The sequence below is a fragment of the Xenopus laevis genome, chromosome 6S (genome assembly GCF_017654675.1).
Source record: "Xenopus laevis strain J_2021 chromosome 6S, Xenopus_laevis_v10.1, whole genome shotgun sequence".
Classification (NCBI taxonomy): domain Eukaryota; kingdom Metazoa; phylum Chordata; class Amphibia; order Anura; family Pipidae; genus Xenopus; species Xenopus laevis.
Window position 1 is genome coordinate 71,709,283 of NC_054382.1, and position 27,022 is coordinate 71,736,304.

Genomic DNA, 27,022 nt, shown 5'->3' on the forward strand with positions numbered 1-27,022 from the left:
GTCTCAGGTAAGCTATTCTAATCGCTGGGGGTGCCTAAAACTTTGGCACCCGCATCCCCCTCATGATTATTTCTTTCCTTTTCCTGTAAATTGGCACAAGGGATTCTTAGGAGGAGTTAAAACATGAAAAATAAAAATGGAAAAAACACAGGTTCATTTAAAGTGTGATTCCATGCAAGAGTAATTGGCTCATAATTCTTTATTGTAGTGTAAAGGTTTAATAGCAAGATGTTTCTTATGTTTAGTTGATATAATGCACAGACATTAACAGCCAGAGAGATAGTGAGTGATGCTTGTAATTTCATTGCAAATGGAATTTCTAGACCAGAATGAGCAAGCTAGCAAGAATTCTGTTACAGTCTCTGTTTTTCCCTTTTTTTGTTCAAATGCCATTTTCCTGGACTGCACCACAGGTCTTTAAATTCATCCTACCCTTTATAAAAGAACTAACTTAAATCTCCGGTGGTAAGTTCTGGCCACCTTTTTTAATAAGCGTTGCTACATTCGTGTAAGTTTCTTGCCCCACTGCATAGTTAAAGGCGATTTGCTAAAACCAAGCGTTCCAGACTGGTACTAGAGCATTTTGTACTTGAGAGAGGGAGAAGCTGTCTGAGCATGTTCTGTGTAGTTCCACAGTCTCTTTTTGTTTCCTTCCTGCGTACTTCCTAACATGTTCTCCACTTCCTGTTGCCCTCGCTGCAATACAGTATGCTTCTTTCTCTCTGCTCTCAGCTTCTCTTGATCTCATTCCAGAATGCTCTCAGCTTGTCTTTTTCCGGCAAATCTGTTTTCCATGTCGTCATGTGCTCGTGCTCCATCCTGGAACGTTTGGGCTCTGTCCAAGTCAGGCGCCGAAAAGAAGGGGTAGAAGTGAGTTCTCCTATTGCTTTAAAAGTGAAGTAATGCAAACTGGCTTTTGCTAAGTCTCTCTGGCAAGTGCCACCAAAGAGCTTCCTATGAATATATCATTTAAGCATGGTCACTATCAACTGGGCAATAGTTCTATATATATGTCTAATGATTTTGCTCTCTTCCCACCCTTGTTTAGTGACTAACTTCATGTTCACTTGCAGGAAGTGAGTAAATGTGGAACATTTAACAATCATTTATCTCACAGCCCTGATGACTGTAAATATATGGTTGATCCATTCTGAAGAACTGACATTATTTGTTTCACAAAATAGGAGTAAATTAAAATGAAGCACCTGCCAATGTGTTTCTGCTAGAAGTGCTTTTTTAATGAGAAACAAGAAAAAAATCAAAACTTGTCGGGGGCCTTCGTCCCATTTATCAGTGTACAGCTATTAAAGGGGTTGTTTGCTTTAAATTAATTTTTAGTATCATGTAGAGCAGGAGTCCCCATCCTTTTTTACCCATGAGCCACAGTCAAATGTAAAAAAGAGTTGGGGAGCAACACAAGCACGAAAAAGTCCCTTTGGGGTGCCAAGTAAGGGCTGTGATTGGCATTTGGTAGCATCTATGTGGCCTGGCAGCCTACAAGAGGCTCTACTTGGCACTATACTTGGTTTTTATGCAATTAAAACTTTCTTTCAAGCCTGGAATTCAAAAATAATCACCTGCTTTGAGGACCCTGAGAGCAACATCCAAGGGGTTGGAGAACAACATATTGATCACAAGCTACTAGTTTGGGATCACTGATGTAGAGAGTGATATTCTAAAACAATTTCAAATTAGTTTTCATTTTTTTATTATTTGTGGTTATTTAGCTTTTTGTTCAGTAGCTCTGCAGTTTGCAATTTCAGCAATCTGGTTTCTAGGCTCCCAATGAGCCTACCAACCATGCATTGATTTGAATAAAAGAATGGATATGATTAGGAGAGGCCTGAATTTCAAGATAAGTAATAAAAAGTAGCAGTAACAATACAAGGCAAATTCAAAGGTCAAATTGTAATTAATGTGAATTTTTTTTTAATTTGAATATACTCAGAATTCGACTGGGAGGTTAAGAAAAGTTTTGAATGTCTACTATTTGATGAAATGGTTCAGACCTGAAAATTAGAATCATATTCGCTTAGTTTGAATTGAATTTTTCTCCCTAAAAAAAAAAACTCGAATGTCAGAAGGCTATTAACATCTCCAAATGGCTCAACGGAACTCCTGCCATTGACTTGTACATGAACTCTGCAGGTTTAAGGTGACGAAAATTAAAATTAGGACTGTTTCCATGGTCGAGTTAGAGGGATTAAAATTCGAATGTGTGCATTTTGGAAATCGAAAATTCGAAATTCCAATTTACTATTCAACCCTTGATAAATCTGCCCTTAAATGTTAGCCTTACAGAGCATTTGTTTTTAGATGGGGCCAGTGACTCCCTTTTAAAAGCTGGAAAACGTCAGATGAAGGCAAATAATTCTAAAGCTATAAAAAGAAAAGAAGGCCAATTTAAATTTTAGAATTAGGCATTCTATAACATACTAAAAGATAATGGGATACTGCCATGGGAAAAAAAATTCAAAACGCATCAGTTAATAGTGCTGCTGAAGCAGAATGCTGCACTGAAATCTGTTTCTCAAAAGAACCAACAGATTTTTTTATATTTATATTTTGAAATCCGACATGGGGCTAGACATATTGCCAGTTTTCCAGCTGCCCCAAGTCATGTGACTTGTGATCTGATAAACTTCATCGTGTGACTTGTGCTCTGATAAACTTCAGTTACTCTTTACTGCTGTACTGCAAGTTGGAGTGATATCACCCCCCCCCCCCCAGCAGCCTAACAAAAGAACAATGTGAAGGTAACCAGATAGCAGCTCCCTGACACAAGATAACAGCTGCCTGGTAGATCTTAGAACAGCACTTAATAGCAATATCTAGGTCCCACTGTGACATATTCAGAGAAAGAACAGCCTGCCAGAAAGCAGTTCCATCCTAAAGTGCTGGGTCTTTCTGAAAGCACATGACCAGGCAAAATGACATGAGATGGCTGCCTACACACCACTAGTTCAACTAAAAAAAATCCACTTGCTGGTTCAGGAATGAAATTTTATATTGTAAAGTGAATTATTTGCAGTGTAAACAGTGTAATTTAGAAATAAAAACTATATCATAAAAATCAAGACAGAATCCCTTTAACTTAAAGGTGAACCACCCCTATAATAAAGCACTGCTGGAGACACATTAGTGAGTGCTTCTCTCTTTTATACACTTCTGTTTTGTGACTGATTCCATGTCCTACCTCGGAACTCTTAAGTGTATTGAATGTGTTTTTGTGTACATTGTGTTTTCCAGGTCCATGTCCATAGCTGCTAGTCTTGTGAGTGAAGATACAAAGACTAAGTTCTTGAATAAAATGGGGCAGCTGACCACTTCGGGGGCAATGCTGGCAAATGTTTTCCAGAGAAAGAAGTGAAATGACTTGTGCTACAGCGAATACAAACACTAACATGGACCACAAACACACTCCTTTGCTCCTTGTACTTGAAGTACCTAACCTTTTTATTTCCTTTTGTTTCCGTCTTACGTACTTGTAATATATTTTATTAAACCTCCAAAGAAATTTGCACTTCATTTGAATTTTGGCATGTCTGTTGATTTTGGAGTCGATGCTGTAGTTGAACTTAAAAAGGATTCTGATTCTTTACCATGTCTCTGTTCTGTGTTTTGTCTATTTTTTTTTTTATAAATATATATATATAAATATATAAATATAGGGGAAATATTTTTTCTGAACTGACATTGGCTATTCTGTTATAAAATGCACAAATTGCAATGGTACTTAATGTAAATTTAAACTCATTGTCATGAAGTAATAAAGTGGAAGATTACTATGTATTTAAATTATGGAAATTATCAATTATTCTGTTTTTTGTTATCGTTTTGCTTTGAACAAGAATATAGGAGGCAGCATGGTTACCCTTGGTGCCTTTATGGATTCAATGTTTCAGACTGTGCCAGGGGAGCAATCCTAAATAACACATCTACATCCATTTGCATAACAATAATATGGTTTTGTGAGTCATTTAAAAATATATCTCAGCCCCTTTTGGCTTGATTTTGCCAATGCCATCAACCTTCTAACCCAGTGACGGAACTAGGTGGGGGCAGGCCGTGCAGCCAGGCCCTGCCCCCCACCCTCGTCTGTGCGGCCGCAGCCGACTCCAGTGGGCGCGTGACTGCCGGGGGGCCCTGCGGGGGTGTGGGCCCTGGCCCAATTGCACCCCCTGCTCCCCTGGTAGTTACGCCACTGTTCTAACGATTGTCCTTGTGTATGCAAATAGGCTGCACTCACATTTACTTTCTGTTTGAATGTCCCATATCTAAATCATGAGAGTTGACATAAAGAAATCTAGTTTAATTGGATGGTGGGAGCATCTACCCCTGAACTCTCTATTTTATACTCTGGCGACTGCAGACTGAGCATCACTAGTTATTGTCGGAAGTGGTACAGGTATGGGATCCGTTATCCGGAAACCCGTTATCCAGAAAGCTCAGAATTACGGAAAGGTCATCTCCCATAGACTTCATTATAATCAAATAATCCAATTTTTTTTAAAAATGATTTCCTTTTTCTCTGTAATAATAAAACAGTACATTGTTCTTGATCCAAACTAAGATATAATTAATCCTTATTGAAAAAACCCAGCCTATTGGGTTTAATTAATTTTTACATGATTTTCTAGTAGACTTAAGGTAGATCCAAGCTATGGAAAGTTATCTGGAAAACCCAAGGTCTCGAGCATTCTGGATAACCGGTCCATTACCATAACAAGCCCATGGGCCTTTAGCTGGGAGGTATGTTTTTCAGGGATCTCATTCATAGTGCTAGTAACCAATATTTTAAGGTTTGTTTTTGGGAAGCCAATGAGAAAGCTCCAGTAAGAACTTTGTATCTAGCTGAGGGTAGCATTGTGGTAGTGATTATGGATGAGCGAAAAAATGTTGGCAAGTTTTGCTGGAAAAAATTTTATGAGCATAAAAAAAAATGTTGATGCGCCACCTCGTGAGTCAAAAAAAATGTGTCGCCCATAGACCAAATGATTTTGGCAAATTGTAGTTGCTTTATAAATTTTTAGAGAAACTGATCAGATTCGTCCCATCACTTGGTGATCCCTTCTAAAGGGGACAAGTTGTTCTAATATGGAAAAGCCTAAAGTGACCTAAATGGCTTCCTGTTTGGTAAAATGAGAGTCTAAAAAAACATTTAAGCCAGCCATATAAAAAAACAGCATTATAATGTTCAGCAAGTTGTGGCCACTTGTTTGTCAGTACTGGACATCATTTTACTCAAGGCCTGTGAGCCTTTCCCTATCATCTGATATTGATTAATTGACACAAATACAGCAAATGCTGAACGATTTCCCTAGCTCACTGTTCGATTTGGAGAGTTGTAATTCATAGCAACCAATCAGCAATTAGTTGTTTAACAGCTAAAGATTACTGAAAGCAACATTCTGATTGGTTATTATGGATTACTAAAAATGTACCCCCCAACACACTTTTTTATAAAAGTAACACATTTTTTTAATGGGCCACTATATATTCGTTTCTATTATTCCTATGGATTTAGCCAATTTAATTAATTACTATTAATCTTTTTTTTTCCTCTTTATTGCCTCCTTGCTTCTAAACCCCCTAATTACCCCTAACAGGTCTGCTTCATGCTTATAATCCCGTTGCAGGAGGTGTGACATAATAGTACACCTGATTATAAGTTACACAGGACATTTGTAAATATTCCTGTTTGTTTAGGGATCTTCATAAAGTCTAACACACTAACATGATCCATACATTGAAGTTATTTGGTGCAGGTATGGGATCCAAAAAGCCATTAACCAGAAAGCTTTACTAGAGGAAGGCCATATCCTTTAGACTCCATTTTAATCAAATAATTACACTTTTAAAAAAATATTTCCTTTTTCTCTGTAATAATAAAACAGCACATTGTACTTGATCCAAACTAAGTTCTAATTACTCCTTAGCCTATTGTTTGAGATTTAAGGTATGGAGATCCAAATTATAGAAAGAACATTATCTAGAAACCCCAGGGTCCAAGCATTCTGAATAACAGGTCCTATACCTGAATTTCACTAAAAAGGAAGTATAACCAAACTGCTTTAATGTACTCTTTAATTCAATCCTATATGAGTGGAACAAAAACCTTGTATTTCAGCTGTTTCTGAAAGAACGTGAATGTTCCCAATGTAACCGGTTCTGAGATATGTTATTGTGTGCACTGAGATCAACCTGATTGGTAGATGTGGTTTTGGTACAGAAGGGGCCCAGTGTGTGTGTGTGTGTGTGTTGCAACTTTCAGTGGCAAAACTTTTTTTTTTTTTTTTTTTTAAATTTCTCGTGAAAGAACAATTAAGGAAGTGTATTATCAATGACTTTGTTTTTCATGACATTTGCTCTCCTACCTGACCATCTTTTGTATTAGTAGGAGCAAGAATTGTGTAAGTACAAACTGTATGGGTAATCCAATGTGGAAAGTTTTCCTGTTTCAATAAAGAAATTAAAAGTATGTGATGGTGTCTCTGCATGTAGTGTTCATTCTGAGTATTTGTTTGATATTGTTGGAATTATTGGGTAACTTTCATTGTTAAAAGAGAAGGAAAGGCTAAAATGAAGTAAGCTTTATCAGAAAGGTCTATATAAATACACTAGTAAAGCCTCAAAGTAGTGCTGCTCTGAGTCCTCTGTCAAAAGAAACACAGCATTTTTTCCTTCTATTGTGTACACATGGACTTCTGTATCAGACTTCCTTCTTACAGTTTAAACCTCCAGGGCTTGGGCTTGAGCATGCTCAGTTTGCTCCCCTCTTCACTTCCCTGCTGTAATCTGCTCCCCCTCCCTGCTGTAAAGTGAGCAGGGAGAGTCTCGTGCAGGAAGTGATATCACAGCAAGCTAATATGGCAACTGCTATCCTACACAAACAGAGACAGTGTCTAGGGCATTCTAGCTTGCACTGTTGTGGCTGATCTATTGGCAATAAACTGCCTTGGCTTTCCTTCTCCTTTAAAGGACAAGCAAAGCCTAAATAATACTTTTTCTACTTTACATTGTACCCCCAGTTCTCATTTGATCCGCATAGTTTTCATTTGAAAAAAAGTACTCCGTTGATACCTAAAAGAAATATTATTGTAGGGCAGGGATCTCCAACCTTTTGAATCTGTGAGCAACATTCAGAAGTAAAAGGAGTTGGGGAGCAACACTAGCATGAAAAATGTTCTTGGGTTGCCAAATAACTGCTGTGATTGCCCATTTGGTAGCCCCTATGTGGATTGTCAACCTACATTGAGGCTCTCTTTGACAGTACACCTGGTTTTTATACAACCAAAAATTGCCTCCAAGCCTGGAATTCAAAAATAAGCTCCTGCTTTGAGGCCACTGGGAGCAACATCCAAGGGGTTGGAGAGCAACATGTTGCTCACGAGCTACTGGTTGGGGATCACTGTTGTAGGGGATTTCAATGAAATTTATAACTATAAAATGGACAGAATATCTTCAGTTCCTTGTTCCTAAAGGAAACTCTAAGTTGTTAAGCAATTTCATTAAAGATACGGGACATTACTTTTTTTTCCTATCCTTATAATGTGGGTACGAGAATTGATTACTTGTTTGTGTCAAATGATGTTATTGATAGGATGGCCCAAGTTAATATTGGTATCATTGAACATTCAGACCACGGTCCTCTTAAAACCAGTATTATTGGTTTAAAAAGAATAAAAAGTTTTATCCCATGGTCATTCCCATCGTTACTATTAGACAGAAAGGACTTCATTGAATTATTAGAAAATAGGTGGACTTTATTCATTAAAGAGAATAGTTGTCATAAAAGTAATACAGCCCTTCTCTGGGAAACATGGAAGGTGGTAGTGAGAGTAGAAATTACAGCTTATAAAAAGAGACTTCTTAGGAATGTTAATTCTGAAATTTTTAAAATAAATAAGTCTTTATTTGATTCATACTTAAAATTAAGAAATAGTACAGTAGTTGGAAATGTTATTGAATATAAAGAAACCCTTTCCAAATTGAAAGCTTGGACAGAAGTAAGAGAAAAATTGTTAAACTTTTATGAATAACCTTAACAACAAAGCTAATAGATGTCAAATAAATTAAATAAATATATATATATATATATATTGTGACAGGGTGTCACAATGTTTAGCAGAGAAAGTGCTGGATGGTGTATACATTGCACCAGGATTCCGGCACTTCATGTGTTAAAAGACTTCAGGAATGTTTGGGGTTTTACCTGTCTGTGTGCTGATCACACAGGTGGAGTATTTAGGTCAGTGGGCCTGACACAGAGTTCTCTTCCTATATGCAGGCTGCCTGAAAGCTGGAAGGAAAGGAGCTCTGTGAGTGATTTTCAAATTCCCTGAAAACCATGAAACCGTAAGTTGCTCTGTTTTTGCCAGTGACTGTGATCATTATATTTGTGTTGCTAGTATAGATAGGGCCACTGAGTGAGGTAGGCAGGAGCCAGACGGCTATGATTTATTTTCGTTTTGTTTGTTATTTTGAGCAACTTACAAATAAAGCCTGAGCGGCTGAACAGCTTTATGACACAAACTTGCCTGCACTCCTATTTCTGCACGACTGACCCCTGCAAGAGTGTGTAACCAGTCACAATTGGTGGAGGATGCGGGCATGTTGATTCCCTGCCAGGCGCAATTCACTTAGCAAGTTTGATTGCGTTGCTTCACGTCTGCGGTTTGGAAAAACGATGGAAGATCTCGTGTTACGCTTGGCTCAACTTAGTGCAGCCCAGCAAGAAGCAAATGTACTAAAGCGAGAAACTAATGCACAGCAGTCTGCCCAGCAGGAGGCGCTGGCTGCACAGCAGGCTGCCCAGCAGGAGGTGCAGCAGGAAATTGTACGTCTGTTGAGTGCTCAGGTAACAGCTCTGGCTGAGGCAGCAGAGAGAGACAGGCAAATGCAAGCTGAAGCTGCCAGGAAAGATAGAGAAACCCTTGCAGAGGTTCTGCAGCAGCTGAACTTGCGCCAGGAACAATCTGGCATTGCCACTGCTAACAGTGGGTTGGTTAAAGCAAGCCATTTTCTCCAAAAGATGACCCCACATGATGATGTGGAAGCATTTCTGAATACATTTGAGCGTACAGCAGAACGAGAGGCGTGGTTTAAGACCCAGTGGGCAGGGTTGGTTGCTCCATTTCTAACGGGCGATTCTCAGAAAGCATATTTTGATTTGTCCACTGAGGATGCTCAGGACTATGAGAAATTGAAGTTAGAAATTCTCCGCCGTTTGGGTGTCACTCCAGCTGTCCGAGCCCAACGAGTGCACCGTTGGAATTACCGGCCCAATAAGTCTCCCAGGTCACAGATGCATGATCTGATTTATCTCGTGCGGAAATGGTTACAACCTGAGACACTCACTGCACCCCAGATTGTAGAAAGGGTCACAATGGATCGGTTCTTGACAGCTCTGCCGCATGAATTAAGAAAGTGGGTTAGTCATGCTGATCCAAAGTCCGCAGATGAGTTGGTCGAGATGGTGGAACGCTACCTCGCCACAGAAGGGTTTTTGGCAGGTGTGTCACCTCCAGAGAACTAACCTACAAAGCGGCGTCTGCCAGCAGGGCCAGGAAGAGGCACATCAGCTTCAAGTCCTCCTGGTGGTTCTAAACCGTGGGTGAAGACCAATATGGATGCCAGGTCTTTGAAATATACTATACCAGGCTCCAATACCCAATATGCTGGCGGTGTCAAACCTGGGGGCATGTAGCTGCCAAGTGTCCTACAGTCACAGAACCTATGGAGTGTGAAGCAGCACGGCGCTTATCCTTCTTTGCCCACCCAGCATGTCTGACATCTGCTGTGGCTCACATGGCGCTGGTCAAAGTTGGTGCAAGGAGTGTCCAGGCCTTACTGGATTCTGGGAGCCTGGTCACGCTTGTACATTCAGATCTGGTAACACCGGACCAGCTGGAAAAACAGTGCATTGGTGTTTTGTGCATACATGGCGACGCAAAGAGTTACTGTACCGCTGTGGTCCCAATTGAAACCCAATTTGGTGTGACATTCCATGAGGTTGGAGTATCCAAATCGTTGATGCTTATACTAGGACGTGACTTTCCCTTGTTTTGGGATCTCTGGAAGGTCGAGTTCCCACCTCCGACTTCCTTAACTTTGGAAGCTGAATGTCCGGTTGGTTTGCCAGAAATTGGGGACTCAAGTTCTGAAGTTTCAGCTGTAAGACTGGCCCCAGTTGAGCCTGACCAGTTCCCTCTCTCTGTGTTACTTGGGGACACTGAAGGGCCCCAGGAGTCTGGGGAAGAGTCACCCATGCCAGAACTAGACTGTTTTCAGGATAACTTTGGCACATCCCAATTAAGGGATCCAACGTTAACTCATGCTTGGGAAAATGTTGCTATGATTAATGGAGTGGCTCAAAATACAGGTTTGGAGAATGTGTATCCTCACTTTGTTGTCAACCACAATCTCCTTTATCATGTTGATGATATAAGGGGTGAAGTGGTGGAACAACTGGTTGTTCCTAGTTCACACAGAAAGGTTGTACTTGACCTGGCTCATAAAAACCCTATGGGAGGACACTTGGCAGCTGAGAAGACTCAGCAACGAGTTCTCCAAAGATTATTTTGGCCTGGGGTGTTTGCAGAAATCAAACGTTATTGTGAGTCTTGCCGAGAATGTCAGTTGACGTCCCCTGCTCCTCATTACCGGGGCCCCATGGTACCACTACCCATCATTGAGGTACCTTTTCACCGGATTGCGATGGATCTGGTGGGGCCCCTGGTGAAGTCTGCAAAGGGACATCAATACATTCTGGTGGTTTTAGACTATGCCACAAGATATCCTGAGGCGGTTCCCTTGCGGAACACATCAGCTAAAACAATTGCCCGGAAACTGTTTTACATGTTTGCTAGAACAGGCATTCCTAAAGAGGTCCTGACAGATCAGGGAACGCCCTTTATGTCTAGGGTAATGAAAGATTTGTGTAAATTTCTGGGTATAAAACAGTTAAGGACATCAGTCTACCACCCTCAAACTGATGGCTTGGTAGAGCGATTCAATAAGACTCTCAAAAGAATGTTAAAAAGGGTGGTTGAGGCAGACGGGAGAGACTGGGATTGCCTACTTCCTTACTTGATGTTTGCAGTTCGTGAGGTACCTCAGTCATCTACTGGGTTTTCCCCGTTTGAGCTTTTGTATGGGCGACACCCCCGGGGACTTCTAGATGTTGCGAAAGAGTCGTGGGAAGATTAGCCTTCTCCTCACCGCTCAGTTGTAGAACATGTTCTACAGATGCAGGACCGCATCACAGCAGTCATGCCCATTGTTCAGGAACATATGCGGCAGGCTCAAGAAGCACAGAGTCGCATATATAATCGGGGAGCCAGACTCAGGGTTTTTCAGCCAGGTGATCGGGTCCTGGTTCTGATTCCCACAGCAGAAAGTAAATCCCTAGCAAAGTGGCAAGGTCCCTACGAAATTATGGAAAAAGTAGGGGATGTGAATTATAAAGTACACCAACCCAACAAACGAAAAAAAATGCAGATCTATCATGTCAATTTAATCAAGGCTTGGAAGGACCCTTTAGTCTCAATGGCAGCTGAGCGTCTCAGTCCTTCACTCCAGGGGGGAGTTCCTGAGGTGAAGGTCTCAGTGGCTTTGTCAAGGCCACAAGCCCAAGAAGTAAAAGAATTCCTCCTTAGAAATGCTGAAGTGTTTTCAGAGGTGCCAGGTTGCACTCATGTCATTGAGCATCATATCGTTACAGATCCGCAAGCACGGGTTCGCTTGAAACCGTATCACATTCCTGAAGCCCGTAGACAGGCAGCAGCAGGTGAAATTCAGAGAATGTTGGAACTTGGGGTTATTGAACCGTCACATAGTGAGTGGAGTAGCCCTATTGTGTTGGTACCAAAACCTGATGGATCATTGCGGTTTTGCAATGATTTTCGTAAATTAAACGAGATCTCAAAATTTGACGCTTATCCTATGCCACGGGTGGATGAGCTAATAGAAAGATTAGGGCCAGCGAGGTACATTACCACCCTAGATCTAACCAGAGGGTACTGGCAGATTCCACTTACTCTAGCCACTAGAGAGAAGACAGCATTTGCTACCCCACAGGGTTTATTCCAATATGTGCGAATGCCATTTGGGCTTCATGGGGCCCCAGCCACCTTCCAGAGGCTGATGGATGAGATCCTCAGGCCACACCAGCACTTTGCATCGGCGTACCTTGACGATGTCGTGATATTCAGCTCGGACTGGGAAAGTCATCTTCCCAAAGTTCAAGCTGTGATAAACTCCATTCGGCAGGCTGGTCTGACTGACAATCCAAAGAAATGTGCCCTGGGCCTCGAAGAAGCACGATACTTAGGTTACATTATTGGAAAAGGCCTTATCAAACCCCAGAAAAAAAAGCTACAAGCAATCAAGGAATGGCCTCAACTTTGCACAAAAAAACAGGTCAGGACGTTTCTGGGCATGGTAGGGTATTACCAGAGATTTGTCCCAGATTTTGCCACCATAGCTGCCCCACTTACAGACCTAATCAAAGGCAAAAGCTCGGGGGGAGTTACTTGGAACGAATATGCTGAGGTTGCATTCTGTAAACTCAACGAAGTGTTGTGCAGTGGGCCGGTTTTGATTGCTCCTGATTTCAAAAAAAAGTTTCTAGTACAAACGGATGCTTCCAATGTGGGCCTAGGGGCTGTGTTGTCACAGGTGGTGCATGGAGAGGAGCATCCGGTGGTATATTTGAGTAGAAAGTTAACCCCAGCTGAGAGAAACTATAGTATTGTGGAGCGCGAGTGTCTGGCCATCAAGTGGGCCTTAAAAGCTCTACGGTACTATTTACTTGGCCGTCGGTTTCTTTTGGTGACTGATCACTCCCCCCTTACCTGGATGGCACAAGCAAAAGGTCAGAATGCGAGAGTGACTCGCTGGTTCCTGTCTCTACAGGACTATAACTTCTCAGTGGAGCACAGAGCAGGAAAGCTGCAGGCCAATGCGGATGCTCTATCCCGGACTTATTGTATGTTTATGAAAAGTGTCCGTGCCCACGGGGTCGAACAGAGGGGGGAGGTATGTGACAGGGTGTCACAATGTTTAGCAGAGAAAGTGCTGGATGGTGTATACATTGCACCAGGATTCCAGCACTTCATGTGTTAAAAGACTCCAGGAATGTTTGGGGTTTTACCTGTCTGTGTGCTGATCACACAGGTGGAGTATTTAGGTCAGTGGGCCTGACACAGAGTTCTCTTCCTATATGCAGGCTGCCTGAAAGCTGGAAGGAAAGGAGCTCTGTGAGTGATTTTCAAATTCCCTGAAAACCATGAAACCGTAAGTTGCTCTGTTTTTGCCAGTGACTGTGATCATTATCTTTGTGTTGCTAGTATAGATAGGGCCACTGAGTGAGGTAGGCAGGAGCCAGACGGCTATGATTTATTTTCGTTTTGTTTGTTATTTTGAGCAACTTACAAATAAAGCCTGAGCGGCTGAACAGCTTTATGACACAAACTTGTCTGCACTCCTATTTCTGCACGACTGACCCCTGCAAGAGTGTGTAACCAGTCACAATATATATATATATATATATATATATATATATATATATATATATATATATATATATATATATATATATATATATATATATATATATATATATATATAAAATATAATCATGTCAAATATTCTGAAATGTCAGTCCAAGAAATATCAAATAATAAAACTCAGGGATAAGAATGGAATTATAACTAATGATCTAACAGTTGAAATATTTAAAGATTATTTTCAATCTCTTTATTCTCCCTCGTTTTCAGACAGAAAATTGAGAAACTCCTTCTTTAAGAATACTTCATTCTCACAGATTACATATACACAGTTATAAAATAATTAATATAGAAGAGGTTGTTAACACAATTAAATCTCTCAAAAATGGAAAAGCAAGTGGTCCTGGTGGCTTACCATCTTCTTTTTATAAGTCTTTGAATTCTACAATGGCTCCATTTTTGTGCAATTTATTCAACGATATTTTGTTTCATGGTAAGAGCAATTCATTCCCATCTGGTTTAATATCTAATTTAAGATTGATTCCCAAGGAAAATAAAGATCCCACTAATCCGGCTTCTTACAGGCCTATTTATTTCAACCAAGATATAAAAATGTTATCAAAAATATTAGCAGATAGATTGTCCTTGAGTTTGCCTTCACTAGTTTCAGCTGAACAAAATGGTTTTATTAAAAATATTAGAAAGCAAAAATCTCCATGTTCTATTTACAAAATTGATGCTGAAAAAGCTTTTGACAACACTCTTTGTGTCCATTTATTTGATTGTTTGAAGATATTTGGTTTTCAAGGCCCCTTTTTTAATGATATAAAGTTCCTCTCTTCGTCTCCCACCTCACAAATAGTAGCTGCAGGAGAGAAATCCTTGCCTTTCAGTTTCAGGGGTACAAGACAGGGCTGCCCGCTCCCTCCCCTTTTATTTAACTTGTCGTTAGAGCCGCTTCTCAAGTTTTTAAATAGTTCAAGAATTTTTCAAGGGGTTTACCTTAATAGATTGCAGATTAATATTATGGTTTTTGATGATGATTTATTACTGATAGTGAAAGACCCGAATAGTACATTATATAGAATCTTTGGTATTTTGGTTTCTTTTGGAAAGGTTTTGAGTTATAAGATCAATTCTGAAAAAAACTGAATATTTGAATGTTTCTGGGGTTTTTTTTCTAATTCTGTTTCAAATAAATTGAATCTAAAGAAGCCCAAAGATTTTTTTAGTGTATTTAGCCTTAAAAATTCCAGTTGATTTGACCAAGTTATATAATTTTTCTTCTGCTATTAAGTTTATTTCTCAATATAATAAATGGATAGATGTACCTTTCAATTTGAAGGGGAGGAACATTTTCTTCAAGATGCTTATGTTTCCTAAATGAATGTATCCCTTAATTAATCTCCCATTATTGCTTAGGCATTCTGATATTAAAGTTTTGAATTCAGCTTTGTCATCCTTTTTATGACGCTCTATTAAACCAAAGATTGCCTTGACCAAGTTACAATTTCATCCATCAAAAGGTGGTTTAAATGTACCTAATTTCAGAAAATTTAATATAGCCTCTTTGTTGCATTATGTTATGGAATGGATTTATGTAGGGTTTAGATATACTAATCCAGAAATTGAATCTTGACATCCTTCATCTTATCATATTTTGTCGATTCTTCATAAGAAATGGTGTGATATTCCCAACTACTTCAAAAGTAACCACATTTTTAGAGATTCCATTGATGTTTGGAGATTTTTTTTTAAGAACCATGACATGGACCATCGTAATACACCTTTTGCTCCAGTTCAAAATTTAAAGGATTTTGTTTATCCATTCCCTTCCTCTTTACTTAGGTTTAAGAACAATTTTCCAACTTTGCTAAAATATATATTGGATCTAGATAAAGGAGAGATTCTTTCTTGGGAAGTGTTACAGAACAAATTTAACCTTTCTGATAAGGAGAGAGTTTTATATTTTCAAATTAAAGAACATCTACAGTTATATTTTAATGCTAGTTCATTAGCTCTTTCAAGTAATGACTTGACTCAATTGATTAACAAGCTTATAAAACTTCCTTTTTGTAATAAAGTCAATTTTATATCTAGTAATTTTCTAAATTTGTTTTTAAAAATGGAAGACTGCTTTCAGCTAGTTGCTGGCAAAATTGCTGGATTATTCGATTACATCAGTTCAGCTTCTTAAGTTTCTTAAGAGTTACAATATTAGATTGGGAGCTGAGAACTGGAGATTGCAACATTTTAAGTTAATACATAAGGGTTATAATTCCTGCTACAAAAAAGTTGATTATCTTTATAATACAGTAGATCTTATTGCCCACAATGTGAAGCTGAGGATGTTATGTTTCATTATTTCTGGTCATGTCCTTTAATCTCTCAATTATGGGAGAAATTAAAAAGATTTCTCTCTCTTAATCTACAGAGGAAAATCAAACTATATCCAATGTTTGCTTTGTTAATTGCGGGGGATAGCTTTTTTGACAACTCAACCTTGAAATTAGAGAAAGAGATTTTGAATTTATTACACCTTTTCATGAATGCTACGAGGAAACGTACATCTCTTTATTGCATACAGAAGGAAGTCCCTACCTTGAAGTAAGTTCTTGTTTCTCTAAGTCAGTTATGCTTGCAAGAAGCTTTTAGATATAATTTTGAGAAAGAAAATCCTCCTATTGTTTTTATTCTCTTTGGTCCAGATATCTAGGTTTAGTTGATAAACCCAAAAAGGAATTGTTGACTAAATTGGGATTCGTAAGGTCATCTGAACAAGGAGATTGAGGGTCAAAATATTTAATGGAAATTGTCTAATTATTTCCCATTTTATGTTCTAAGTGCTTTGATGCTTTTATTTCAAGTATTTTCTTTGCTCTCATGTAATGTTGGCAATTTTTATTGCTCTTAGTTTGTTCATGAAGACAGGGTAGGACTGGGGGGCTTGAGGCCCACCGGGGCTACTGCCCCAGGGCCCCGCTCTGGCCCCCGATGCCGCTCCAGCGTGCTTCATTGGTCTAGTGCGCATACGTGCGGCGCTGCGTTTGTGCGCATGCGCAGATCTTCTATTCTACCGCCCAACTAAGTAGCGGATCTGGCCCAGACCGACACTGCATGAAGATCATTACTTAATATATATGTATACTTCTACATTCAATATTTTGACATTTTGTATATAAACTGCTCCATTATTGACTTGTTTATGGAAGATATTAAACACATTGTTGAAATGGAAAAAAGTACTCTTGCCTCTGTATCATAGGCAAAGACTGATAGCGTTCTTCATTCATGGCTGCAGAGAAAAACGCTGCCAATTTATGCTGTTTACCTGTGATACAGGGACAGAGTATGTTTTTCAGCATGATGGGTAAAGTCTTCAGAGTTAAAGGAGAACTATACATTTTGTGGAGATTGGTTGCCTGCGTCTAAAAAAATCGCGGGCGACAAATCTTTCCATGTGCCACTGCCCTCAGAGTACTAATTAACCCTGAGCAAATACCCATTTACTAAAATGGCCCTATGCTGCATATTTTACATCTGCAATGGAGTCACCTTATCAAACAAGGATCAGGACTTGATATCTCCTCTGCGAAGATCACATGTACTTCTGCAAGTTGCAGATATTATTTAGACCATTCAACTGAATCCAAGACTTTTGGGGTGTGTCCCCATATGAGTAATTTCACATGGGATCATGAAATTAAGATAGGTCCCTAGAATTCCTAGTAAACGTCTCATATATATATATATAGCCTCCATGTTCAGCACACATTCAATTAAAAGCAGATGTGTTAAATGCATTTTACAAAGCACCGTATACAGTTTATGTATCCAAACTAAGTCTGGATAGAAAGGTACAGTTGAGTTCAGAATAACCTGGTCAATCACTGTTTTTGGTAGAAATTATATTACTACATGGGAAATAATTTATAAGTAGGTGTAGTATAGTAATAGAAAACCAACAGACCCAACAATCATGACATGCATGCTGCTGATTCTGTATAACTGAATCATTAATTGAGGCTTGTTCAATACTAGATTGTTCCAAATAATAGCAGTGTAGAGTTTCATTAGTGAGGTCATTCTGTGAAAAAACAGGTGTCAATTATGGGCTTTATTTAAGGAAGGAAGGCAGCAAATGTTGTGCATGCTGGTTATTGTACATTTCTCTCTGAAAATCTGAATAAAATGGGACATTCCAGACATTGCTCAGTTGAACAGAATACTGATTAAAAAGTCGTTTGAGAGGGGAAAACGTATAAAGAATTGCAGAAAATGAGTCCGTTCAGCTAAAATGATCTCAAATGCTTTAAAATGGCAACCAAAACCTGAAAGATGTAGAAGAAAACGGAAAACTACCATTCGATTGGATTGAAGAATAGCCAAAATGGCAAAGACTCAGCCAATGATCAGCTTCAGTAAGATCAAAGAAGGTCTAAAGTTACCTGTGATACTGTTACAATTAGAACACGACTATGTGAAAACAAGCTATAGACAAGAAGCCCCTGCAAAATTCCATTATTGAAAAAAAGACGTTCTGAAGAGGTTACAATTTGCCAAAGAACACATTGACTGGCCTAAAGAGAAATGGCTCAACATTTTGTGGACTGATAAAAGGACAGTGTCGGACTGGCCCACCGGGACACCGGGAAAAATCCCGGTGGGCCCCAGTCCTTGTGGGCCCCATGAGTCCACACTCTGATCTATTTTTTGTCAGGGCTCCGTTTTTTCGCTCTGTATTTGTGCTCGCTTCCAAAACTAATGGTAATTGGCCCCGCAGAGCTGCCGCTACTCCACCTGGGCTGCCTGGCAAGTACCAAACTGGCAAGGCTGCTCTGCTCCCTGACTCTGCTGTGCCTGTGCGCCGTGGCCATGCGCATGTTTACCCTGTGCAACAGTACGCACCCGTTGATGATGTCATGGCGTTCACGTGGGGGAAGAGAGAGGTGCGCCGTGTGTCAGAGACAGGCCCGGATTTGCGGCAAGGCCGCATAGGCCCGGGCCTAGGGCGGCATCAATTAAGGGGCGGTATGCCGCCCAGCCGCACAAGAAGTTTTTTGTCGGAGCACTAGCGCCGATTGGCTAGTGCTCCGAAACCAAGCTAAGAGGATGCGCATGTGCGCTATCTAGAGAGAGGGAAGGGGTGACGGAGGACGCCGGCCTCTTAGTGGATGCGCATGCATGCTATCTAGAGAGTGAGAGGGGGCGACGGAGGACGCTGGCCTTAGGGAGCCCTCAGGGCAAATCCGGCCCTGGTCAGAGAGGGAGCGGTACTGCTGGTGCGGTGGATCCTGGCTGGTGGCTGCATAATAACCATAGTAATTTTTACAAAAGATCTTCCCAGGTGAAATGGGAGGAGGCAATACACTTAGGGGCAGATTTATCAAAGGTCGAGGTGAAGTTTCGAAGTGAAAAACTTCGAATTTCGAAGTAATTTTTGGGTACTTCGACTTCCGATTCAAATTTGAAAAAACTTTGAAGGTCTAATTTTTTTGAAGTACTGTCTCTTTAAAACTTCGACTTCGACCATTCGCCACCTAAAAGCTGCCGAAGTGCTGTTTTAGATTATGGGGGACCTCCTAGAACCTGTAGGGAGGCAATTGGGGGAGTTTGGGAGAGCGAAGGTCGAAGTTAAAAAAAAACTTTAAATCAAAGTATGATCGTACGATTCAAAGTAGGCTGAATTCGGCCCACTTCGACCCAAAAATTTGAAATTTTTTTAACTTCGACCTTTGATAAATATGCCCCTTATCTACAAGGTTTAGATGAAATAAGGTGTATGTTGAGAATCTAGGGTTCAGTTTGGGCCACTAGTGACTTGTACTTGTCCTCCCCCCTCATTTAATCTGATAGCGTATGCTAAAACATGGTTCAAGGTTTTTCTATCACAGAGCATCTGATTTTAAGAAAATGTGTTTTTTTTTGTTTCACAAATCTTTGAATGGGTAGCAATATTTATTTGTGTTCTTTTTTTCAGCTGCATTATACTAAATAACACAGTGTCTTTACACAAGACCAGGGCCTCATACACTGTAGCAAGTTACAAATATGTAGGTTATCAACTACAGATGAGAAATCCGAGTCGGACTGGGCCAGCGGGACACCGTGAGAAAACCCGGTGGGCCCCCGCCAACCCAGGTCCACTGCTGAAAACTTCTACAGGAAGGGCAGGGGGTGGGGTTTGCGATTGCTGGTGGTGGCGGCACTTGTGACTGGGGTGGGGCCCCCCAGGCAGCAGCCCTGGTGCACCCCAGACACCCCAGTCCGACACTGTAAAAGGAAGATTGTTCTTTTTGGGAAAAGCATTAATATTTTCCTTTTATTATTTCTGTAAAGGAATATCACAAATTGATACATTTTCCTTCATGTTTTGATTTGAAATAGAATAAGGATTTTGAGTTTTTATTATTATATACTAAATCCTAAAAATGAATATGGCTAAAAATACCATATTTTATACACTGAATTTATTGCACCAGCCTAAAGTTTCAGTTTGTCAATAGCAGCAATGATCCAGGACTTCAAACTTGTCACAGGGGGTCACCATCTTGGAAAGTATCTGCAACATTCACATGCTCAATGGGCTCTGAGCAGCTGTTGAGAAGCTAATCTGAGGGGTCGTTGCAGAAAATGAGGTAGGCCTGTAATATAAACTGATGCTACAAGGCTGATTTTAAAATCTGATACTAATTGCACTGGTGTCCATGGTCGGACTGGACATTGGGGGGCCCACGGGGTTCCAAAACTCTGGGGGGCCCCCGTGCACATGCGGCAACACTGGGCACATGTGCGAATGGCGGCATGAATGAGCAAACGCCGGAGGGGCGCACATGCACAAAAGCTGGCACGGCGCGCATGCGCACAGTCCGGCACTTACCACAACTGTTTGGATTTTTGGGTAGTCCAGATCGTGGGAGGGGATCTGGGCCAGCGGGGGCCCCCCGGGTTTTTTCCCGGTATCCCGCCGGCCCAGTCTGACCCTGCTTGTGTCTGTGTTGCCATGTAGTAATTATCTGTATTAATTACTAATCAGCCTTAAATTATGACATTTATATTCTATATGTACTATATATTCCCTGAGCTCAGTAAGTGACAGCAGCACAGAGCATGTGCAGTGAATCAGCAGAAAAAAAGATGGGGAGCTTCTGGGGCATATTTGGAGACACAGATCTTTACTGCTAAAAGGCTGTGGTTGCCTTGGGCTGGTACATAAGCTCAAAACATAATGTACAATATTTTCTAGCCTACTTCTTTAGTTTAGTTTTAGTTCTCCTTTAAACAATTTGCTATTATTCTGATCACAACTGTAACCAGCTTGGGCCTGTGTTGAAATTTATACAAGCAGAACATTAATCAAGTGAGCTCTGTACAATCCTTCCAAATTGCCTGGGGCACTCCCTGTGCTGTTTTGCATAGAGTGCTACAGTATTTATTATATGCATGGCCCTAATCTGAACAATCATACACAGCTTGGCAATTTTTCACTGTTTAACCAGGTGCCAGTGGCAGGTTACAGTATAAAAAGTTTTGCTGCTGCTATATACAGCTTTAATTGGCTCCTAATAAAAGTGACCATAGTGCGAATGTAGATGATTGAGGCCAATACACCTAGAACTGAACTATCAGAGCATTTATTTTGGCATTACTATAGTTGGTAGGATTATTAATTACCTCCTTTTTACCTACTTTAACCTACTGTAATCCAGTTTTCGTGATCACTGGCAAGTGCAACCCCAGCCAATAGTTACAAAGTACTTGAGGTGTATCAGTCTCTCTGATGAACATTGACGTTTTTCTTTTTGTTCCCAGGACATGATTAGCCTGACTAACAGTTTCATATCTGCAATAGTAAACCAGGTCAGACCACATATCCTGTATTTTAACAAAAAAGGGAATTAATGTACTTATCTTCCCCCCCTCCCTTCCCTCTTTCTTTCTGTACCCTATCCCAGTTACACTTAAAACAATAAAAAGAACACCTTTAAAAAAAAAAAAAAAAGGAATTAAAATCATTTCATTTTTCCCAAGAAAAATGTTTTATTTTAAACATTTTACTGGTTATTGTTCCACCAAACGTTAACCATTGCTAAAATGATTTTTTTACCAGCAGATTGAAGAAAGAAGCATAATAGTAGTAGCAGTCCTCTATGTAAACCTGTTATGAATGAGGTTGGTCCCACCCACTAAAAATACTAGAATATGATGGATTATGTGCTCAGGCTTATGATCAAAGGGTAATTGCACTTAAATATATATGTAAGGACTGCTATATAGTCCAGGTTGGGTCTATAGCTCATATAGCTACTATATATGCAGAACAATGATATATACTGTGTCAGTGCAGTGCTTAATATTAGAATACAGTAGTTTTTAACTTAATGGGGGTAATATGTAGGCAATAAAGAACATTTTAGGGCAAAATAATGCTTGATATAGTAAAAATAAAAAAGTATGTGTGTATAGATGATTGTGTGTCTGTGCTTTAACAACCCAAAAATGTATGTTTAATATAAAAAGTTGGTTTGTGTTAGTATACTAGTATACTGGTGCCTCTCTGTCTACTGAATCTAACACCTTTCAGTATGGAAACTCTACTGTTGCATTTCTTCTCCGACTCTTTATTAGCCCTCTTGTTTATTTCTGATAGCCTAATCGAATGTAAAGCACAATGTAAAGGGAGACTTTCTTGAGGCTTTCTCTCTAAATACAAAGAAAGGTATAAACCACAGAGGACAGCCAGGAGCTTTAGTCTGAAATAGGAATTTTTGTAGGGGTTGACATTCTGGAAGGGGAACTCCACATTGGCTGAATTTCATATTTCATATTTCCTGTGAAGCAATAAACACATGAGTAATTAATGACATACTAAGATAAAAGGGATGTACATTCTATATGTATTATAGCCACACAAAACATTCAAGACTATCTAAGGAAAGTAATATTGTTAAACTCATCTCTGGGTGGCTGTGGATAATGGTAACATTTGAGGTAGAGTATGTAGGTCACACACCAAGTGGTTAGTTGGAGTATATAGGTATTTGCATAGTAGTGTAAATTAAAGGGATCGATGGATTATGTGTCTTCTGATGCTTTTCTGCTCAGTTCTATCTCAGTTCTATAGCAATAGAACTAAGCAGAGAAGCATCAAAGGGCTGGAAAGAAAAGTAGTAAAACTGCTAATATCTTGAATACTGAAAGAAAAAAATGATATGAAATTGCAAAGAGCAATTTTATGTTAAGTTGTTAGGGTGGGTATACAGTATTTCCCATATTAATTGGGCTCTATATACAAGTAGGTATGTCCAGTGTAACACATCACTGTAGGGAAGTATACTGAACAACAATTCCATACCTTGTTGAAAAGGACACAGCTAGGGATAAGCTCCACCAAGATCCAGTCTATGCTTGAGGTATCAGCTTCACTTCTTGTGTTTGTATACTGAATGTTTGTGAAATATAGCTTTATGACAATGGAGACTGGAAGGGAGAATTCTCCAACTCCAACCACATTTTCAGTAGAAATGTTAATAATTATTGTAAACTGTAGATTATTATGGCCCTGCACTATTGTTCTAATAAAGCATAATGAGAGTATTCATTGCTTTAAGTAAAAGCAGTTAATCCATTAAGTATCTTTTCCAGTGATTCCAACAACCATTTAGTGCTTTTGCAGAAAAGGCTGCTTAAATAAGTATCTATTTCTTATTTATGCATTTCACAATGCTGACTGCTTTACATTCAAAAGAAAGACAATATTACTAAGCGATTATAAATAAAACACTTTGTAAATGGGCCAGTATAATTAGTGGAGTTCTGCAGGGGTCTGTCTTAGGCCCTTTGCTTTTAAACTTGTTTATTACTGACCTAAAGGTGCGTGTTAAAACTTGAAGGTACTTTCTCTATTTTTGCTGATTATACTGCATGGTACTACAAGTACCATGCAGACATTTGGGCTGGCAGAACTGGCAGCAAACTGGCAATCGAGGTTCATTGTTGATCAGTGCAGAGTTATGCCCTTTAGAAATAACATAACATAGAAATAACGTAATTGCAAATCATACATCAAATTGTAGTGTGGTGGAGGTATACTTTATTAAGAAAGATGTGGGGATTATTGTGGATAACAAGCTGTGAAACTTTAGGCAGTGTCATTCAGTTGCTCCAAAAACAAATAAAGTAATGTTTTGCAAAACTTAACTTCAGGGATGAAAACATAATTTTGCCTTAATGGTCCCTGGTAAGGCCTCACCTTGGATATGCGGTGCAGTTTTGGACTCCAGTCCTTAAGAGGGATATAAATGACCTGGAGAGAGTGCAGAGAAGTGCAACTAAACTGGTTTGAGTGATGGAAGTTTTAGAGTGTAGATTTAAAGGGCATTATAGACAGATAGCATGAGATCTTCTTTTCTCATAGTAAAAATCAACAAACCAGAGGCTAAATACTATATAATTTATAGAAGTCATATATTTTTTTCTTTTAGTGCAGGATTTTTATCATATCTACAGAACATTATTACTTATAATACAAGCTCTGGATTAAGTATCAAGGCAACCAGACAGCAGGCATTGGCGGGCTGGATTGTATGCCTGGGAAGACAGACTAAGTTACTGTGAGTCCCCAGAGTGGTGTAATGGCCCCCTTATTCATCATTGATCAGGAGAGAAGTTATATTTCTATCCATATAGCCATATGCATGGGCATACATTAAAAAACACAAGAGATATGTTGTAAATTAAGTAGGAAGCCATGCAGAACCCTATTATGTGACCCATATGTTAGGTCACTGCTGCTAGCACTGGCAGGTGTTTTGGAACATGGGAGCTGGCTAATGATCTGCTTATCAGCTTCTCTATATGAGATGTGTTATAAATCAAATCTGTCTTGTAAAAACATGGAGTAAGTATTTGGTGGTTCTGATAAAGACATATTTAAACATATAGGATTTCATCACCAGCCTCTTGGCAAAGGTCAAGAGTTAAAGAAATAAGTACTTTGCAGTCATGTGATATAACATAAAAAATGTGCACCATTTATATCACCCCTCACGACCAATCATTATGTTGCATTTACCGATCCACTGTTTGGAACACACATTTGAGTGGTTGTTGTTGGATGCCAGTCCTGGAGCAAACTTTGCATCTGTTTTCAAGTTGCCTTGGTTTGTCTAGTCTCCATGTTAGCTGCAGACTCAGGAAATGTGAGTTATAAAAATAGATTTGCCTAAATGCAAAAATCTGTCAGATGTTGAAAGCGAATGGTACCCATGAAGTATGCTGGGGCAATATACACTTTAGGTTTCATTTACAATGATAAATGCAGTTAAAGTTGTGCAACTTTTGGAGCAGTTGTTCCTCAAGTTTATGTCATTCGTTAAAGATACTTGTGTCCAAAGCCACTCCTTGGACTTCTGTATAGTTGCAATTAGCACCACTGACTTTGTCCTACAAATTTTGAACAAGTGCATCTATTGTTGCAAGGGAACACTGGAGCTACTGCTACCTCTAAGGGTGTTGGCAGATTCAGGGGAGATTCCTTTGGGATGGCATACGGTAGAGTCCTGCAGCGGGTTGGGTACCCGCGGGTAACCGCGGGTTACCCACAATAACCTGCGGTACCCTGCGGGTTGCATTTAGAAGTTCCAGGTGCGGATATACCCGTGGGTTGCGGGTTGGGCCGGGCCGCGGGTCTTCTCAATATCGATATTCACTCCTTTCTTCTGGTCACGTCTACTTCTGATGAAGTCACTTCGGGTTTACAATGATAGCACTTCCTGTTTTACTCCTTTTTTTTCTGATCATGTCTACCTCCGATGATTTCACTTCCGGTTTACAATGACAGCACTTCCTGATTCTTGATGGTCAGCGGGTCACTGGTCCGGGTTGCGGATAAGGTACTTGCGGGTAGGGTCGGGTAGCGGGTAAGAATGCGGGTTGCGGATTGCAGGTTGCAGGTACGGGTCGGGTTCGGTTCCCAAAAAATGGGCCCGCGCAGGACTAGCATACAGATCACTTCGGTTTTCCAAAGTCCCCCGAAGTTTCCTCATGAGGCCGATTAACCCCCTGAATTCACGACTGCCACTACCCTAAAGGTGGAGAAAGTTCCAGGTCACCTGTATTAACCCATGTAAATGGACACAGCACACTTGTGTTTAAAAATTGGGTGCAGATGCCATTTTGCCATTGCGAGGTGGAGGTGACAGCACCCAGATCGTTTATTATAAACAAATCAGCCAAATTTGCATTAGGCGCATCACTCCTTCACTGACACAAAGCTGGAATTGTGGGCGAGAATGCTGTATTGTGTGTAAAAAAATAACATGGCAGTTGTATCCAAACTTACACTTTGCATTGCGCACATAGTGTAGCACATACTGTAAATGACCCCTCATATAGTTTCATACAGTGGTTGAGTTATATCTTCATTCTCAATATATATTCAAGATTGGAGGAACTGGTACCGATCCACATCATGTTTCCTGTAATAATAGACCCAGGGCCATGTTTATATATAGCATCTGAAAGTCTGTGCCTAGGGTAAACGGGTGACCTATGGGTGTCTATATAACAAATTAAATTTAATAAAAAATCTCCCCAGCCACCACTGGAGACTTGGCTAAGCTGGGGAGGGGGTAAGGAGTGCATTTTTTTGCACATCACTGGTAAAAAAAATATCATACATCATGTGTGTGACGTCAAGAACAGTCGTGCGTATGATGTCACTTCCACAACTGGAGGGAGGGGCAGTTGAGGGCCTGTGCCTAGGAAGACACCTGACCTAAATATAGCACTGAATTGTAATACACTATCTGGAAATGTTACATGCAAAATGAAACTTCTGTGTCTACATTTGCTTATATCAGTGATCCCCAACCAGTAGCTCATGAGCAACATGTTGCTCTCAGGGTCCTCAAAGAGGGTGCTTATTTTTGAATTTCAAGCTTGAAAGCAAGTTTTAATTGCATAGAATCTAAGTATGGTGCAAAATAGAGCCTCTTGTAGGCTGCCAGTACACATAGGGGCTGCCAATTAGCCAATCACAGCCCTTATTTGGCACCCCAAGGGACTTTTTCATGCTTGTGTTGCTCCCCAACTCTTTTTACATTTGAATGTGGTTCGCAGGTAAAAAAAGGTTGGGGACCCCTGACTTATATGATCTGGCCTCAATTTGACATTTACAGAGCAATACACTATTCTTGCCCTTGCACTTGTAAATGAAAATATGCATTATCAATTGATTCATTATGTGACATCAGTTACATGTGACAGCAGGCTGGCTTTGCTCCACTGCTAATGACCATTAGCGGATCCCCAGTGAACCTGTAATGGACTTTCTTTCTGGAACAGCCTTGATTGTATGTCTCTGGCAGAAAAGAAAGAAGATACGTGTCACTTGGACATTTTCTGTTTTGCATTGGCTTAAATTACAAACTGTAACTGGTATTTCTTACAGTATCTTGTGTTGAAAAAGTTATTAGCAGAACACACCTGCATTTAATGCCCAATATACT

The 27,022-nt window shown here is 40.0% G+C and overlaps 1 protein-coding gene across 7 annotated transcripts in view; it reads left to right on the top strand.

The window, feature by feature from the left end:
* Positions 1 to 3,801, top strand: part of relch.S (RAB11 binding and LisH S homeolog) — an 89,351-nt gene extending 85,550 nt beyond the window's left edge. For 6 of the 7 annotated variants that reach the window (XM_041567657.1, XM_041567658.1, XM_018269472.2 and 3 more), the window contains one exon: positions 3,250 to 3,801. In XM_041567657.1, coding sequence (XP_041423591.1) covers positions 3,250 to 3,370 — 121 coding nt within the window. In that variant the 3' untranslated portion in view covers positions 3,371 to 3,801. Of the gene's footprint in view, positions 1 to 753; positions 871 to 3,249 lie in introns of all 7 variants that reach the window. The other variant, XM_041567659.1, reaches the window with a different exon arrangement.
* Positions 3,802 to 27,022: the final 23,221 nt, after the last annotated feature.